At 35.9% G+C, this 17,855-nt stretch overlaps 2 protein-coding genes across 2 annotated transcripts in view; one reads left to right on the forward strand and one right to left on the reverse strand.

Annotated features, from left to right (window-relative positions):
* Positions 1 to 1,398: 1,398 nt before the first annotated feature.
* LOC117108463 (E3 ubiquitin-protein ligase TRIM71-like) lies at positions 1,399 to 3,974 on the forward strand. The gene has a single exon (XM_033250476.1). It carries the CDS (start codon positions 1,511 to 1,513, stop codon positions 2,678 to 2,680), a length of 1,170 nt encoding a protein of 389 aa, XP_033106367.1. The 5' UTR covers positions 1,399 to 1,510; the 3' UTR covers positions 2,681 to 3,974.
* Positions 3,741 to 17,855, reverse strand: part of LOC117108462 (potassium channel subfamily K member 13-like) — a 32,482-nt gene continuing 18,367 nt past the window's right edge. Inside the window, exon 2 of the mRNA XM_033250475.1 lies at positions 3,741 to 7,754. Coding sequence (XP_033106366.1) covers positions 6,820 to 7,754 — 935 coding nt within the window. The 3' untranslated portion in view covers positions 3,741 to 6,819. The remainder of the gene's footprint in view (positions 7,755 to 17,855) is intronic.

Genomic DNA, 17,855 nt, shown 5'->3' on the forward strand with positions numbered 1-17,855 from the left:
GACTCACGGGATGTAATAATTTCCGCTCGAATTAAGAGGTTTACTCCACGTGTAAGAAAACTTCCAGTACGGGGAGACACATTAATAATCGTATTGTAATAACCGCAGCAAAGTGATTAAAATATGTCTGGAAACAAAGGGTGTTAATTAGAGGGACATCCCGTTTAAGGATCTGCGTTATTTTGTTTTCATTTTTGTTATTTCGTTGAACATATAAATATCACGTTTAACCGAACATCCCCAATGTAGGGAGTTGTGGCGGTGTCAATAAATTCGGGGAAAAAGAAATTGTTTGTTGAAATTCCGGATCTGTATGTGAATTATAATCACTGTTTAAAGAAAATGTGAACTTGCTGTTGTTATTTGGAAATGCATTCAAGATAAAGGTAGGTATGTTGGGAGATTAGGCCTACTTTTATCAGCTTTATGTTACGATCAGAATTTAAGGCAAGCAATCATAATGTAGATATAAACGCACATAGATTTATCAAATAATTACTGTTCGATTGCAATATATAAAGTAGCAGTGAGTTTAAATAGAATACGGAACAATAGACACTATTTCACTAAAGGTAGCTGACTTATTAACGAATAAAGTGTGATATTGTCTGCATTTGCGCAATTAACACACTGCTGATTTCTACAAATGGAATGCACATGCGCAGATGCTTGCCGTTTTGTACTCCAAAGACATGATAATAAATGTGTTTCGAATCTGCTTAATTTATGTGACATTTAGAAATCTAAATGGAATTAATGAATTCTATTCCTGCATTCGCACTAGCCATGAACGTGGTTAGTTTGTGTAACGACGATGATGATTTCTCTACGCTATACCTGTATCATCATAGCACCTGTTGTATTCTCGTTTCCGAGAGAATAACGTAGGCCTACTGTTTACATACGAAGAAGGCTTAATATTGTACCTCCTTATGCCTACATAGTGATATAAATTTACATAGATTATTGTCAATAGGATTAAAACGGTGACAAGATGAAATATAATAAACTGTATGGTTATATAACATAATTAGACTTATAGATTATAATATAGTTTTCGTATAACGACTTTTTTTACTTTAAAATACTTATTTCAGCAATCCGTGTTGTCGGTAAAATATCAAGAGTCGGGCTTGTTTAAAGGGTCTCAAAATACCTGAATAAAAATAACGTACAAGCTATAAAAACATTATCACCAACACACAATCATGACGTCATTAGGTGGCCTGCGAAAGAAACCAGGTAAAATATTTATTTATTTTTGGACTTGTAATATAACCCACCGATTTAAGTATTTATAGATTTAAGTATATATAATATATGTATATATATATATAGATGTGTATAAGAGACAGATAATGTTTATTCTAGATCGGTCCAAATTTAGGCCTCCTTTATCATTTTTAAATTTGTGTTTATAATACCAACAACTCTCTGCTACCAGCAAGATTAATTTCTTGTTGTTTCAGATGAGGTAACAGAAGAGCTTCCAGGCGCAGAGTCGGCACAGATGGTCAAGGAATTGAAGGAGTATGTTGAGAGTATACTGACGAAAATGAACGAGTTAACTTTATCAGAATCTGCAGCGATGGAAAGCAATTATCAACCCGCTCGTCTTGCAGGACACATTCAAGTACCACCGCAATATGTGCCGAATTACCCGTACCCAACACAGCCGCCACCAGCTTACAGCCCAACACCTCCGCCTGGAGATTTGCCTCAGGGAGCTTACGGCGGGCTTCAATATTCTCAGTACGGTTGCCAAGTTCCACCGTACCATGTAGGCAGTGTACCACCTCAACCACCACTTCAGACAACTAAGCATAATATGGAGGAAAAATCCAACTTATCAACTGAACCTGAAGTAATAAATCTAAATAGCGGACCTCAGGGCGTTGCGTTTGTGTCAGGCGACATGATTGCGGTTGCTGATGAAAGCAACCAATGCGTTAGAATAATGAGCACAAGTGGAGAGGTTAAAACGTCATTTGGATCTTACTCGCAAGGTAGTGAGTACTTCACTTCACCAACTGGTGTCTGCATCAACAACAGAGGCCATATAGTGGTGACAGATCATGTCAATAATTGTATTCATGTATGGGACAAGAATGGCCAGTTTCTGCGCAAGTTTGGCAGTAAAGGGCAAAAAGAAGACGAGCTGTACTATCCAGCAGGCGTGGCCTGCGATGCAGATGATAACATTTATGTATGTGACACGTGTAACCACTCAGTTAAAGTCTTCACATCCGATGGGCAGTTTATTCGTCGAATTGGTGAGCAAGGAAGTGGGGAAGGACAGTTTTGCTTCCCTTCCTACCTCGCCGTCAACGACGATAAGTTGGTTGTGTCCGACAGGGACAACCACTGTATCCAAATATTTACATTAAACGGTGAATTCTGCCATAGGTTCGGAAAACGCGGAAAAGGTCTCGGTCAGTTCAAATCTCCAAATGGTATTGCGGTTGATTCACAGGGCAGACTTATAGTGGCCGATAGTGACAACAACCGAATCCAGATTCTAGACATGAAAGGCTCATGCATTACGACATTTGGAAAGAAAGGTTCAAAAGAAGGGCAGCTCAAGTGGCCCGAAGATGTTGCTGTGTTGGCAGATGGAAGAATTCTCGTGAGCGAAGTCGACAACAAACGTTTACAGATATTTTCACATACAATAAGTTAAATATTTATAATATTTATGCTGTTTTTGATAGACGTTAATTAAATTCATTACCTTAGCACTTAACCCCACCACTGTTAGGGTCCCACAAACATACACCGTAAACGTACCTAAACATGTGTGTTTGTGGGACATGCGCGTATCACTGGCCCTGTTCTGATTGGTCAGCTGTTAAGTTTGATTAACACTCCAGAAGGGTTCATTGTACGAAATACATAAAATGCCTTGCAGACAGAAGGGAATTTTTGTTTGTCTGGGAATACTATGCTAGGACTTAGAGGTATCTGTTTTTGTTCTACGATGAAGTATTATTTACTGAAGTTGTAGACCTACAATGATGGTTACTATAGTGATTAAGAAATATTATATTTGTTATAAGCAGCATTCATTAAAATCATGCGCCCTAAATGCTACTCTTTGAATTATACATGCATAGAAGAAGCTATACAGTCAGGCTGTCTGTTCACTTTGAGACGGGAAGTCTCAATCGCAAATTGCTAATACATGTCTTAATATATCAAGAGAAATGTAAAGGATCACGCATATTTATCTGTTAATTAGGAGGTTACAAACAACCAGTGTAAAATCCGTATACAGGTACTCACTCTCAACGGTACCCACACAATTACTAATCCCTAGTCTTTACGACATACCGGTAATGTCAGTGAGCCCACGATCATCGTGTATTTTTCTAATTAATATGGAATATCTTTTAATATTCTGATTGGCTATGAAACAACGCGTAGTTCCAATTAACCTTGGTTTTAAACTAGGGTAAATTCGACGCGTTAATGTGAACGCAAGTAACATTAGTGTCATTGCTTGAGTTCACGTCCACACGCTATATTACTCTAGTGTGAACCAAGACTTGGATCTATCTCCACGCTCCTGCCAACAGTACGCGCGGCTATACATTACGTGAATTATGTGACTGCAGCACTATTAAGCATGCGACGTAGGCCTGTATGGAAATACTGTACGAGTATAAAGAAATGCACCCATGAACTGCGATTGCCTTATTCATTTAGTACCGTATCGTAAATAACCAGAGAAATCAACAAGATAGCGATTAAAAGAAAGGATTTTATTTTCCAAATATTCTGATATACTTAATAGCTATGTTACCATAGTAACTACCAACAATATTTACAATTCGTTTCCTTTTAATGTACTTTATTCTACATAACTCCAATTCGACAAGTTCTTTCTACTTTCAAACAATTTGTGAAGCCAATTACTGATATATCTTATCTGATCTGACTAATCTTTTGAATAAATTTATATTTACTAAGCATAATGTGTATTCGGATTTCTATTGGTTTATTACATAATAAGACCTGAAATTTAGACAGGATTGAGGATGGTAAATCGATAATTTTTCTAAGTTAAAACTTGTCGCATTGCAGTTTATATTATTAATGGTCATGTGTAAAATATTGATGAAAACCTACCTCTGACAATATTTGAAAGTCATATAAATGGCGCATCGCATCCATTATGTAACATTGTGAAATAAATAATGTATTCAAACGTGAATGATCAAAATATAGAAGCCATTAAACAACTTGACCTGATAATCTGACACTCAAGAGAACATACCTGAAAATTGACAACGAAATGCTATATTGGAACAAATGTATAAATCCGAGTTGTAATAACTATACGGACGAGTCGTAATAATTATACGGTACGATGGAAAACGTATAGAAAGTTTTGCGCCAAGAGAGCTTACAGATAGTACGCTCCATTTCAGCAGATCATTCCAGTCTTGGCCAGGTTAACTTAAACTGGATCACGTAGATGTGCGTTCAGTGTAATGCTCAACTGGTCACAATTTACTCACGTTAAACATTATTACGGGCTTTTTTTTCCTGCGTGCTTCACACATTGCATTCACATAGGTTTTGTCCCACTTCACATTCGTTGTATATTCCGGGAGGGACTTGTGTGTTTGTTTCTGATATGTCTTCATTTCTACACACAGTTATCCATATTAATTTTTCTTCATATAATAAAACAACATGTCTACAGAGATATCGGACCTCAAACATTATGGAAAGCCGTTGTATCGTGTGTTAAAAACCCAAGTGACATCACATAATGCTCAAATGCGCTTTCGGGTTTTAATCGGCATCAATCTAGATGTGTAGTTTTTCTTACTTGTAAACGCGTAGATAATTCACAAACAATATTCATAAGTTTAATAATTCCATCGTACCGTATTAGTAAAACATGGTAAACATTATCTGTAAAATGAACGCATAATGTAAGTATGACACGCACTACTATGACGCGCAATTTTCGTAATAATAATGAATACGGGAAACGCGTCTGCTTTTTAGTACGGTATCACCATAATCTCTGAGGTTAGCGGACGCTTGTAACCCGGATGCTAACAAGAACCTGACAATAATACCCAAACAAGACTTTAAAGCTCAATACTTTTGGAGCGTCCACACCAAATTCTCATTGCAACAGAATGTATAGATAAATTGCACAAAATGTTGAAACCTTAGTTGATACTCGAATGATGCAAAAATCATAATAATAGGTCTACACCAAATTTATGTTAGAATCTCAAGCCTATGTGACGTTAATATCTGGTGACCAATTTCAATGAATAACAATGTGAAAATGGTTGCCAAATAAAAAACTCATAACTAATTGTATATAAATTTAAAATAAGCACTTATTTATAACCGCGTTAATACACATGTCACAAATGTAGCTTTGGATAGTACATAATAAAACTAATAAACAAACGGATCAAGATACTCTATCGTTCATTTCTGAGTTTCCCATTAATTTAATTAAAGTCAGTCATAAGGAAGTAATGATATATATAATATATATATATATATTTATAATATATATATCTTATAATATTTACAAAATCACCCCCTTAATAACAATAGGATGTGGAATATCTAGGCCCTATACTGATAAGTCTATTCATTTTGCATAGAATAATACGCATACAGATGCATCTACATTATTCAGCCAAAGGTGATTATTAAGATATACTAACATCAACATAGGAGTGTATTATTTTTTGTCGAGGGTGGGGTTAAGAAGCTTATTCGAAAATAATAGTATATTCACGCACGCACAATCACAACCACCACCTCGCAGTACCGGTTGCCGAGTGGAGGTAGGCCTATACCAGAAACATTTACACCAAATTCGAAACAACCACTAGCCTCGGCCAACAACTATACAAATGTGGTGCTACTAAAAAAAAAGTCTTCCCGAGTACGTATATAATTTTTAAAACCTAGTATTAAAACCATTATTTGCCCTTTTTTAAATTTTTAATGTTATTACTTTTTTGGGAAAGTGTGAGGCTTCATCATATTTCAAATATATTCGTCACAAATTGACCATAAATAGTCAAGTCTTAACGTTTTCTAGTATTTTTTATCACGAATAATCAAGTATAGCGGATTGCACATTTTAAAGTCAAACACGTTAAATATTTAATAATTTAAAAGAAATAATGTGTTATATATAGTTTCTTTGCTTAAAGAACAAAGTCCTGTGTTGCATACTCCTTTGGCAAATAGTGAGTTGAAATGCATCTTGGGACGGTAGGTTTAGGTGTTTTTTCTTATTTAAAAGTATACATAAAGCTAAAAAAAAAATTAGGCTTATTTAGATAATCACTGTTTGACATTATTTTTTGTAACAACACAAATATACAAATTTATCTAGCGAAGGTTCCAGCGATATATACTTTTTTACATATGCTATGACCATGAATTTGTGCATTCAACGCAATCAACAATACGATGTAGGCCTAGTTAATCTCAGTAGTCAGTTTTATCTATATTTTTAAGCAATAAATAATTGTTATTGATTGACCGTCAATAAGCAGATTGTGGTTTTAAGAATTCCTTCGCACATTTCATACGTGAAATCTACACATTAGAAACACCCTAGGTACCACTGGGTACAGGCCTACATTCATACCATGTTATTGGGGACCTAGGGATATGAAAATTAAGGCCACTTATGCTCAAACATATCTTAGAAACATTCTGGACAAAGTGTAAAACTTATATACATAACATTTGTTTGGCTTTGAAATGTTTAAATCGGCGTTTGTTCGAGTAATTGAAATATATTTGCATATCAACGTAATGTTAGTCTCGGCGATCTGTCTCTTGCAACTTATCATTCAGAATCGCGACTCCGCCAACAGGCATACCGAGAGCTCCGTTACTCCTTGTATTATTCTGGTTATTCTGTGAATCATACAATTTCTTTTGCATAACTGCTAACGACACTTTATTATGTGCAAGAAAATCTTTGAGCGAGATCATTTCGCCCGAATTACGGCGACCGTCACCGCCATGGTTTACCTCTGTATCACTGTCGTAGTTAGAATCAACATCTTGGACTTCGACTTTTTTCGGAATCTTCTTGCTTCCCGCACTCCCCGTCCTTTGGACGGGTTGACGCATATGGCCGGGGGTGATTGCGTTTCGTCGCGGTCGTGGTCTCGGCTTCTGGCAGCATCGACATTCTAACTTTTTCAAAACAAAATTTAGGAATTGTTTGATAACTATTGACCCAACATTATACATTGAATATATACAACATACACCCGCTACGAGAAACCAAAAGTTTCCAAATCTGTATAATGCTGTTCTATCATAGTCAGTTTTTTGACTTGTTACGTAGTCCCCGAATCCAATTGTGCTGAACGCAACGAAACAGAAATAGAAACTTTCAAAATAATCCCATTCTTCAACATAACTATACATCGCGGAGGCGCACAATGCTATGATAGTTGCTGCTATTCCCAACAGTACCATTACTCGATAAACCGACGGCTTCCATCTCTCTAGTTCCTCGTCGATTTCTGCTACAATTCTCTGATCAACCGGACCGTTTCCTACCAACGCTCTCCTCTTTACATTCCGCCGGTGCCATTCTTTGAGTACATATGCAACGAACGTTATCAGCCTTTCCAAGAATAGATTGAAAAACAAAATGGTTGCTGCACATCCGGGCACTCCGTACAATATCAAAAAGACTTTTCCTTCATTTGTTGATGGTGAGGTCATCCCGAAACCTGAAAAATAAAAGATATATTTTGAGTTGAAATCTAATTAACATTTCTTAATTCACAAAATGTAGAAGTGGAGGTTGGTGGTTAAGGTTTGCATTCTAATCTTATCATATCCCAACGCACTGTAACATGTTGTGTGACGAATAAAATGTGATAGGCCTATGCCCATATTTGGGTTTTATATGACATCACCGTGCCCATATACGGCACATCACACAAATTTGTCACATATATTTTGATAGTGTAGACATAACATTAAGTTTCATAGTGTAGTGTTTGGAAGTCCTGGGTTCAACTTTTGTCTAATCAGTTAATCTTTTCTTGCGACTAAAACCACAGTGGCTGATCCAGGAATCCAAAATAGAGGGGCCCAGGAAGAGACCTTTACAGGTGGAGTGTCTAGACTCAGCACCATCGTGGTTGAAGGTGAAATGTTATGACTGTGGCTCCTCCAGATGGCCCGAAATGACATCAAGTTGACTCGAAATCAGACTTTGAATATAATTTCCTTTATTTTCAAAAATCGAGAGCTAGTTAGTAGGATATAATAATAATAATAATAATGTCATTTTGTTAGGCGCGGATATATCGAAACAATGGTTTAAGACACGCCTACAAAAACTATAAAGAAAACCAAAATGTGACGATGATGATGATGATGAGGATGATGATAATATAAATATAAACCCCCACCGCAGCAGATAACAATCCGCCACATACAGCAGGGTTAGACAAACCAAGCCCACACAGAGGTTTGAAAAGATAATGACAAATCTGACCTGAACTCCTTTGATAGAATTCGACAGAAAGTAGGCAAATCACAGTATTAAACACAACTAAATCAGAATGGGCTTGCGCATAAATGTGATAAAATGTACTTAGCCTACTAATATATTCATTTTGTTAAAACATATATGTTACTAAAATGCACATAGGAAACCTATTCTTATTTGCTAAACTGCGAAACTTAAACCCGGAGGATAATGTCTGAAATTAAAGCACAGTCAAATAACGAGTCATTAAAGTATCTTCGGGACATGAAAGAAAAAGGATAGATGGTGTGGTGTTGAATGATGTAGTGCTAAAGTAAAGGCTCTCAAAATGCGCGATTGTTGTAAGTCAGTGGCGTATTAAAGGGGGCTGAGAAAAAAGGAAAATATTAATAAAGTTTAGGCCTTAAGAGTGCCATTTCCGGCTATCTAGAGGTGCCATAATCGTAACTTTTATTACCTCAGCCTCAACCATGGTGGAAAGTTCCTCCAACTAAGGACCCCTCTTTTTCCTGGATCCGCCACTGGGAGTATAGAAATCTAAATTAGGTTCAACGATTTTGGCACATAAAGCTTACATTGTGGATTAAGCAGATAAATTGATAAATTTGAAAAAATGTAGATTTCCATATTTTATGGAGATCATCGATGCGCAAGACCTTCCGGGTTAAACTTAACAACCGACTAATCAGATTCACAGGGTCCCAAGAATACGCGCATGTTTCACAAATACGTGGAAATATTCTACGTATCACGTCCGTTGTCATTTGCTGGTTTACAAACAGTATCCAAGCGGTGGGCTGAGTGAAGTGGTCCATGAAACGACGCTGTTATTTTCAAGGCTAAATGAGTTAGCCGTACAGAATATCGTTCGTTTGGAGTTAAAATAACTCGTTGAAAATCAGTGTGTAGGAAAGAACATATTCTAATAGGCATCTTTCAACATAGACCTATTATCATATAAATCTACAACCATTATAACTAAAAGACAGTAAATTTATCGTTTATGCATTATTCACTGCTGAATAACTGGTAAAAACAACTTTTACTTCAAATCAGAATTCGGGTCTACACAACTCCCCGATACATAAGAGCCTTGAGGTGACTTGTAGGATGAGGAATGGATATATTTGAACAGAACCATAGAGAAATAAGTATTCAAAACCCTACTGAGATCTGAAACACATGACGACTAAGCCCAGATGTTGAACACTGATTTACTGATGTATATTCGTCGTTTGAACGGCCTAATTTCTTTCTCGATGCAAGTGTATCCTTTATCCTTGCCCATGTTTGCAATTACAATAATTTTTACTCTATCTTTAACGTCAAATATATAGCCGCCTCATTACATAATCATTTCATGTAGAATAAAGCTTTTAAAATAGACCGCCAATCATCGCTGTTTACTCACTACCGATGTGCTATTTTAGTCTCCAAATTGAGAAACTTAATGAGGTCACGTGTGGCTTTTAAATAATAAACTAAATGGTATTAATTCGTTTTCCCGTTACTGAATTTACTGTTCCTGAATATATTGAGATATATGTGAGTGATTTATGAATTTGATAATAAGAAAACATAGAGGGGAATAGCCGACGCAACGTGATAATCCACGTGTGCTTTAAGAAACTAAGTATAGTTTTATGAGATACTTTAAATAAACATGACGTCTTTGATAAATAATCATAACAACAGTTGTACCATAGTCACAAGTACTGTAGTAAGATTGCTTTTACAGATCTTGTCGAAGTCATGTGTTATAGTCATAGGGCATCGTTTTTTGCAGTTTCATGCCATAGTAGCCTACTATTACTACCTCTTTGATGAAACGAATTCACCTTTCATAATTATTAGAAAATAGTTCATATTAGCATCTCACAACACCTATTCACAACATTATATTCATATATTCAGACAAAGGGATATGGAATATTATACATAACGGGCAACAATGAATCATTTGCGTGTTTAGGGGTTTACTGGGGAAATGATGGGGGCGCGGAGGTTAAGTAGGGGCTCGTTGATTAATTTAGGGGTGATAAGATGTGAATTTTAACACTTGAGCGTAATTTTTACTCACCAAAATTTAAGTGAGGGAGGGGGATTGAGAGGCAATCTTTTTTGAGGGCTCCCCGACGCTTCCCTGAATAATATAAATGGATTATACATGGAATTAAATTCAACTAACCACGTAAGAATTAAGTACGAATAATCATCAGAAAACTCGATTAGTAAAATCATTTGCCGTGTATAACTTCTAATTATTATAATTCATGCACTTATAAAGTCATTTATATCATTACCGATCACGAATTATGATTTAAAAAAAAAACAGTAACCTTAACAGTTCAATGAATGTTTACTGATTTTTAATAATTTCCAATGCAGCTATTTTGAGATATGCGTATTATTTAAAATAGGCCTATACATATTAATAATGCATAAACAGTAATAAAATATACGTTTTTAAAAATAAAACATTTTAGTAATCGTCATCATTAACATAATCACACTGCACATGCGCAAAGCGGCCACTAGCGAGAAAGTAGTTAATTCGTTTGAACTAGGTTGTAAGTGTCATTCACTGGTGAATTCAAAGAAAAGAAACACATAGAAGAGAGTTGACGCGTTCTAATGTGATTGTATTAAATGTATTTCATGTTTTAGATTCAATTACGTGCTTAGCGATTCGTGGACTACACTTGAGTACTCGGGTAAAGAATATCACACTAGAACATCGTCGTAACCTTTCATTGGACCTCGCGTTTATAGTCACGTGACGAAATTATTTTCCTTCACTGATTTTTTTTTTAGAAGACAAGTCTCTTCTGTTACTTCTCATTATTTTAGTTAATAAACAAACATATGAAATAAAGAAAAATATAGCAGAAGAATATGGTCATGATTTTATTTATTTTATTAATATAAATATAAATTATTTGTATTATTATCCTCATCATTAGGGTCTATTATTATTCATATTGTTATTCCTACTGTCTATATACTCATTCGTTTTATTACTATAACCATTGATAAGAATAGTAATAAATATTATTATTATTATTATTATTATTATTATTATTATTATTATTATTATTATTATTATTGTCATTAATATTAATATTGTCAAATCAATAATAGTACAATCCGTGAATCAATGTCAAAATAACATCGTGTATACAACTGTTGTTTCATCTATTGGGAATTGCATTATGACTCTTGTTTGCTATGTCCTTGTAGATTTATTTCAGGCAATTAGTTATTCAAACGCATGCAACATTTAAATGAGGTAAAAAACCGTCTAAGGTCGTATTGATTGCGCACGCGTATTCGATTTAAAATAAGCTCGTCTTAAACGTATTCGTAACCGGCTCTATATAAATATGTTTATTATTATTATTATTATTATTATTATTATTATTATTATTATTATTATGACAATGACAACGACGACGATGATGATGATTACAATGATGATGGCAATGAAGACGATGATGTTGGCGATGATAATGACGAAGATAATGATGATGATGATTATGATGAAAGTTAAAGTGCAGGGACTCTGCTCAATAAATCTATACAGATATTAATCAATGTACTGGTCAACATTTAGATATTTAACAGTAGAGAAGTTAAGCCGTTGGTCTTGTGTACAAAATGTTCTTTGTATATCGGTGACTTCACCATTGTATGGCTTAACGGACCTTTAAGATCCCACAACTACCGCGTAAACGTACGTAAACACATGCGTTTATGGGACAGGCGCGTATTTCTGACCCTATTCTGATTGGTCAGCTATTAAGTTTGATTGACAGGTGTGGTACTACATGGTCCCTCCCACATGTTCACATGGGCTCAATCCCAAAAAATTTGGTTTTGTTAGTAAAGATTTCTTAACCCTATTAGCTGACCGCCGTAAACTTGTTGGTTTAATTTTTCTTTTTAAATGTATGAATGCAATCTACGATGGAAATTTTGCAGTTCATTTTCCTCTTTCTGTACCACCATATCAATTACGTAATCCTGTTCTTTTTTTAATACTGGGGGGGGGGGGAGAGTCAACGTTACTAATAATGGGGTTATCAATCGTCTGCACTAAGTTATACAATTCTTTATGTAAAACTGATTTTTCTATTGACATTTTCTGTGATTCTCTTATGTGTTTTTGTCAAAAGGTTTTGTCCAATGTTAGTAATATTTAGTTCCTCATAACTTTTCATAACTTTTTATATTCATATATATATATATATATATATATATATATATATATATTATTATTCAATCCTGTAAAGGGTGACCTTGGTCACTGTTGGACTTTGATGAAATAAAATAAAATAAAATAACAATTCCTAGTTACTAATTAGGCCCTACAGTAAGACCAAATGCCAAATGAGTTCCTTTACTTTACATGAATGTATTTGAACCAGTATTATTGAAAGAAATGAATATCAAGCGGAAAGTGAGCGAAATTCGATAGCAAGAGAATTGATATATCAATGGAAATTCTGTGCTTTGTTGGAATATCACAATACACGCATTACTTGAAAGGTCGATCGATCAAGTACGGTGGTCAATCAAATTCGATGGCTAACGCCTTTGGTGCTAAGATTATTGATTCACAATTAACGGCTTGTTGAGAGGATCATGTAATTAGTACAGTCATGTCATTGCAAATCACAAAGCCTACAAACTTGTATGAAATTATTGCTTTCACAGCTTGTCATATCGAACACATATAATTAACGTCGACCGGAAGTTATGTAAACATTTCCTTATTTTTATGGTTCATGTTTATACAGTGATCGATGGATAGCCCTGAGACTAAGTTTTCTAATATCGGAATAAGTATTTGAAATGGTCCGGTGATCAATTTATGTTCCCACTTAAGGGCTTATTTATGAAATCAATACCAATGATGAAGAAGCTTCTTTTGGGATTAGCACAGGTCTCATGATCGTCTGCAATTTTACGTCACGACAATCCGTGCTCAAAAGTACATTCGAAGGCTTTTGTCCACAACATCAAATGTTATGTGACAAATAAATGTGATATACCCAAATTATGTTTAATCCTAATAACTATCTTGATAATCCACATTTAATCTGTCACGGTATTATTATCGCTACCGACTGTAACAGTGAACTATCCTAATTACTTTAGTTTCTGCGCTGTTTTGAAGTACCTAGCTATCCCTTCCTTTGTGCTACCATTTTCCGCACTGCCATTATTTGTCAATATTCCACGACATTCGACAGAAATGGTAGTACTGTACTGTAATTGGTTGGCCTATATTTGCCATGAATAATCTGCCACTTTCGCTACGAATTCTATTTTGATAGCTATATAAACAGTACGTTACGATCGTCACTTCTCCTAATACCTCCGATACATCCTCCAAAACATTAACTTAATATGCAGAAGCTTAAGTATCATCACTGTCATGATCACCATCAACATCTCTGCCAATATCATCGTCATAATCAACTTTCTCATCCTCAACTTCATAATAATAATAATAATAATAATAATAATAATCGTCGAGGTGGTCATCATCAGCATCATCATCATCATCGCTGCCATTCCTCATTGATCATTATTTGCACCACCTACAACAACATCACTATCATTATCACTTCTATTATCACTTAAGGCACCACCATCAGCGTCACTGTTAATGCTGCTACTGTTGTGACATTAAATAACACCATCAACACTGCCACTATCACTTCTGTTATCACATTGTGACAACCATTCTCAGCATCACCGTCACTATCATTTCTATCATCACAGTAGCCGCATCACAGACATTAGTACCACGTCTGTCATAATATTAAGACCATCATCATCGGCATCACTGTCAGTATCACTTCTGTCATCACTTAAGACACTATCATCGGCATCACAACCACCACCGCTTCTGTCATAACATTAAGAACAACATCAATAACAACAATGTCACCATCTCTTCTGTCATCACAATAAGACTACCTTCAACAACATCACTGCCATTACAACGTTTGTCATCACCATCATCAGCGCCACTGCCAGCATTACGTCTGCCATCACTTAAGACACCATCATCAGCATCACTGCTACTACAGTGTTGTTGTGGATGGTGTTCTTAATGTGATGACAGAATCTGTCATTACATTAAGAACACCATCCACAACAACACTGTCCTTACCTCTTCTGTCATCAAATTAAGACTGCCTTCAACAACATCACTGCCATTACCACGTTTGCCATCACCATTATCAGCGTCACTGCCATTACAACATTTTCGATCACATTAACAGGCCACCATTATCGGCATCACTGCCAGTATCACTTTTTCATCACTTAAGACACCACCACCGGCATCACTGCCACTACTATTTCTGTCATCAAATTAAAAGCACCATCAACAACAACAACCACTGTCACTATATCTTTTGTCATCACAGTACTAGCTTCAAAATAACTGCCATTCGTTCGTCATCACCATCGCCAGCGTCTCTGTCAATATCACCTTCAACCATATCTCTGGCACCTTTACATTTACGTCCACATCTGCCATTACTATTATCATCATCATCATCATCATCATCATTATAATTATTATCACCACCATCATATTAATTATTACCATCGCCACGCATTTTTTCACATAACACTATAGTATTATGCTACGTACCACTGGTAATAATAACAACAACGATAAAAACGCAAATAGCATAAGTGTATTAGAACAAAATATCGATAGTGTACATTGAGTAATTTTTTGTTCGTATCTCAGTGGTTTATATGTCTTGCACGTTGAACTATTGTGTAGTTAGGCATAGGCATATAGAGAGAGGCTATTCGAATGCGTTATTGATGCATCGGTGTACTAAAGCTAATATAAAATGAAAACACTAAATACACATGCATATATTGCGTTACTTTCAGTTCTAATACATGACAGAATGGTTGATACTAAAATACGCTGTGAATTTCTTAGATTCTCGTTATATGTGCACTACCATAAATTTCACATTAGGAAGATCGATAGTCAGAATGTTCAAGTGTTCAAGAAATATTTCAAGATATCTGACCAATAGGCAGCCTACAATTCGGTGAAAATTCCATCGTGTCCTATCGATTTATTAAATTCAAATAGCACTTTGGCGAAGGGCTAGGGATAGCTATAGCAAGTTTAATCATTAATTTATTTTATTTCATTATTTTGTTCCCTCTATATCTTTCTCTTTCATCGTTTCTTGTCTCTTACCACCTCATCCATACACCATTTATTTAAAAGTTCCTGCGCCCGCCCACCCCGTGCGTGCGCCCGCCTGCCTGTCCTTCCTTTAGCCAACCCACCGTCCATCTATCAATCTATATCGAACGATTGATCAATCCATTCACCAGCTGTCGTCCATCTATCGGTCCATTCACTCACCTACCCATCAATTCATCTATCCGTCCATCCATTTTGATCCAACCATTCGTCCGTTCATCCATCCATACACCTACCCATCAATACATCCATCCGTCAATCAATCAAACATCCATCCATCGGTTTAAATATCCATCCATTATCCAATCAATATGTAATACTGTAATTGGGCCTAGTGACATACAGTTTCTCAGAATCCGTTTATCTTAAAGCAATTTAAGGAAACCAATCAATCGCCCTGTATTAAAGCGGCTGCTCCACGTCTCCCTGTCACTGTACATATTCTAGGTCATCATGAGCGTTATAATTTTAATGACGGAAACGATATAATTTCCCATCCAATCACAGGATCGATGGCTCAGCATGTTTACGTGTTCAACAGGCCCATAGGATGAATGTGGGCCCACTAACAAATGTAACGTGAACACAGAAAAATGTTGCGGCATTATTTCCGATCAATATAAAGCATCCTTTTGAAGAAGTAAATGCAAATTGTTGGTGAAGTCAAGATTTAGCGACCGGTTGATGACCAATAAACGAAAGGCAGAGACTAACAGACCTCCTGTTATCCTAGATTTTTTTCTTGTGGTACACCTGCGTGTTCATAAACGAAAAGTAATTCAAGTCCTCTAAGTACTGTAGATCGCATGGACAGAGACCTAATATCTTAGATATTTCAAGAACTTAATTAAATGATGCAAAACTAGAAAAATTGGACGGACGTGAGACCGACCTATATTTATGAAATATTCTCTGGCTAGTGATTTAATTGGTGATCGTTGTTATTAACTAGTTTTTTAATCGATTGGCAAGTAGTCGGTCCCGCTCTGTTTAACTCTAATATTTTCTTCCTTTTCACTATACTTTTACAATCAATCAACGTGTGTATGATAGAACAACGTGAGACTGTGAAAGACAAACCATCATGCAATTGATTGCTACGTTACTTCCTGTCATTATTTATGTGCGTAATACAAAGTAGATACTGTTAGACAGAAGACGACTACTGCACAAAAAGGAACTTTTAATCCACAACAATAATATGATAACTGACTAGCAGGTATATATGCATTCATACATATATAATACCTGTCTCTTATACACATCTAGATGTGTATAAGAGACAGGTGCACTACCATAAATTTCACATTAGGAAGATCGATAGTCAGAATGTTCAAGTGCGTAGAAATATTTCAAGATATCTGACCAATAGGCAGCCTACAATTCGGTGAAAATTCCATCGTGTCCTATCGATTTATTAAATTCAAATAGCACTTTGGCGAAGGGCTAGGGATAGCTATAGCAAGTTTAATCATTAATTTATTTTATTTCATTATTTTGTTCCCTCTATATCTTTCTCTTTCATCGTTTCTTGTCTCTTACCACCTCATCCATACACCATTTATTTAAAAGTTCCTGCGCCCGCCCACCCCGTGCGTGCGCCCGCCTGCCTGTCCTTCCTTTAGCCAACCCACCGTCCATCTATCAATCTATATCGAACGATTGATTAATCCATTCACCAGCTGTCGTCCATCTATCGGTCCATTCACTCACCTACCCATCAATTCATCTATCCGTCCATCCATTTTGATCCAACCATTCGTCCGTTCATCCATCCATACACCTACCCATCAATACATCCATCCGTCAATCAATCAAACATCCATCCATCGGTTTAAATATCCATCCATCATCCAATCAATATGTAATCTGTCTCTTATACACATCTAGATGTGTATAAGAGACAGACATTATATTGCTCTTATTTTCCCATGGACCTTTTTAAAAAGAATGTTTTGTGATGGATATATACTTCATTAATAGTGTTGCATACAAAAAGCAATTTTCTCAGTACCTTGATTGATAATGCGACAGTAAAGCTACACACAGTTTATCCCATACGCGGCTACAAAT

Source organism: Anneissia japonica, unplaced genomic scaffold (assembly GCF_011630105.1).
Source record: "Anneissia japonica isolate Jap-2015-1 unplaced genomic scaffold, ASM1163010v1 scaffold3940_len624931_cov186, whole genome shotgun sequence".
Taxonomy (NCBI): Eukaryota; Metazoa; Echinodermata; class Crinoidea; order Comatulida; family Comatulidae; genus Anneissia; species Anneissia japonica.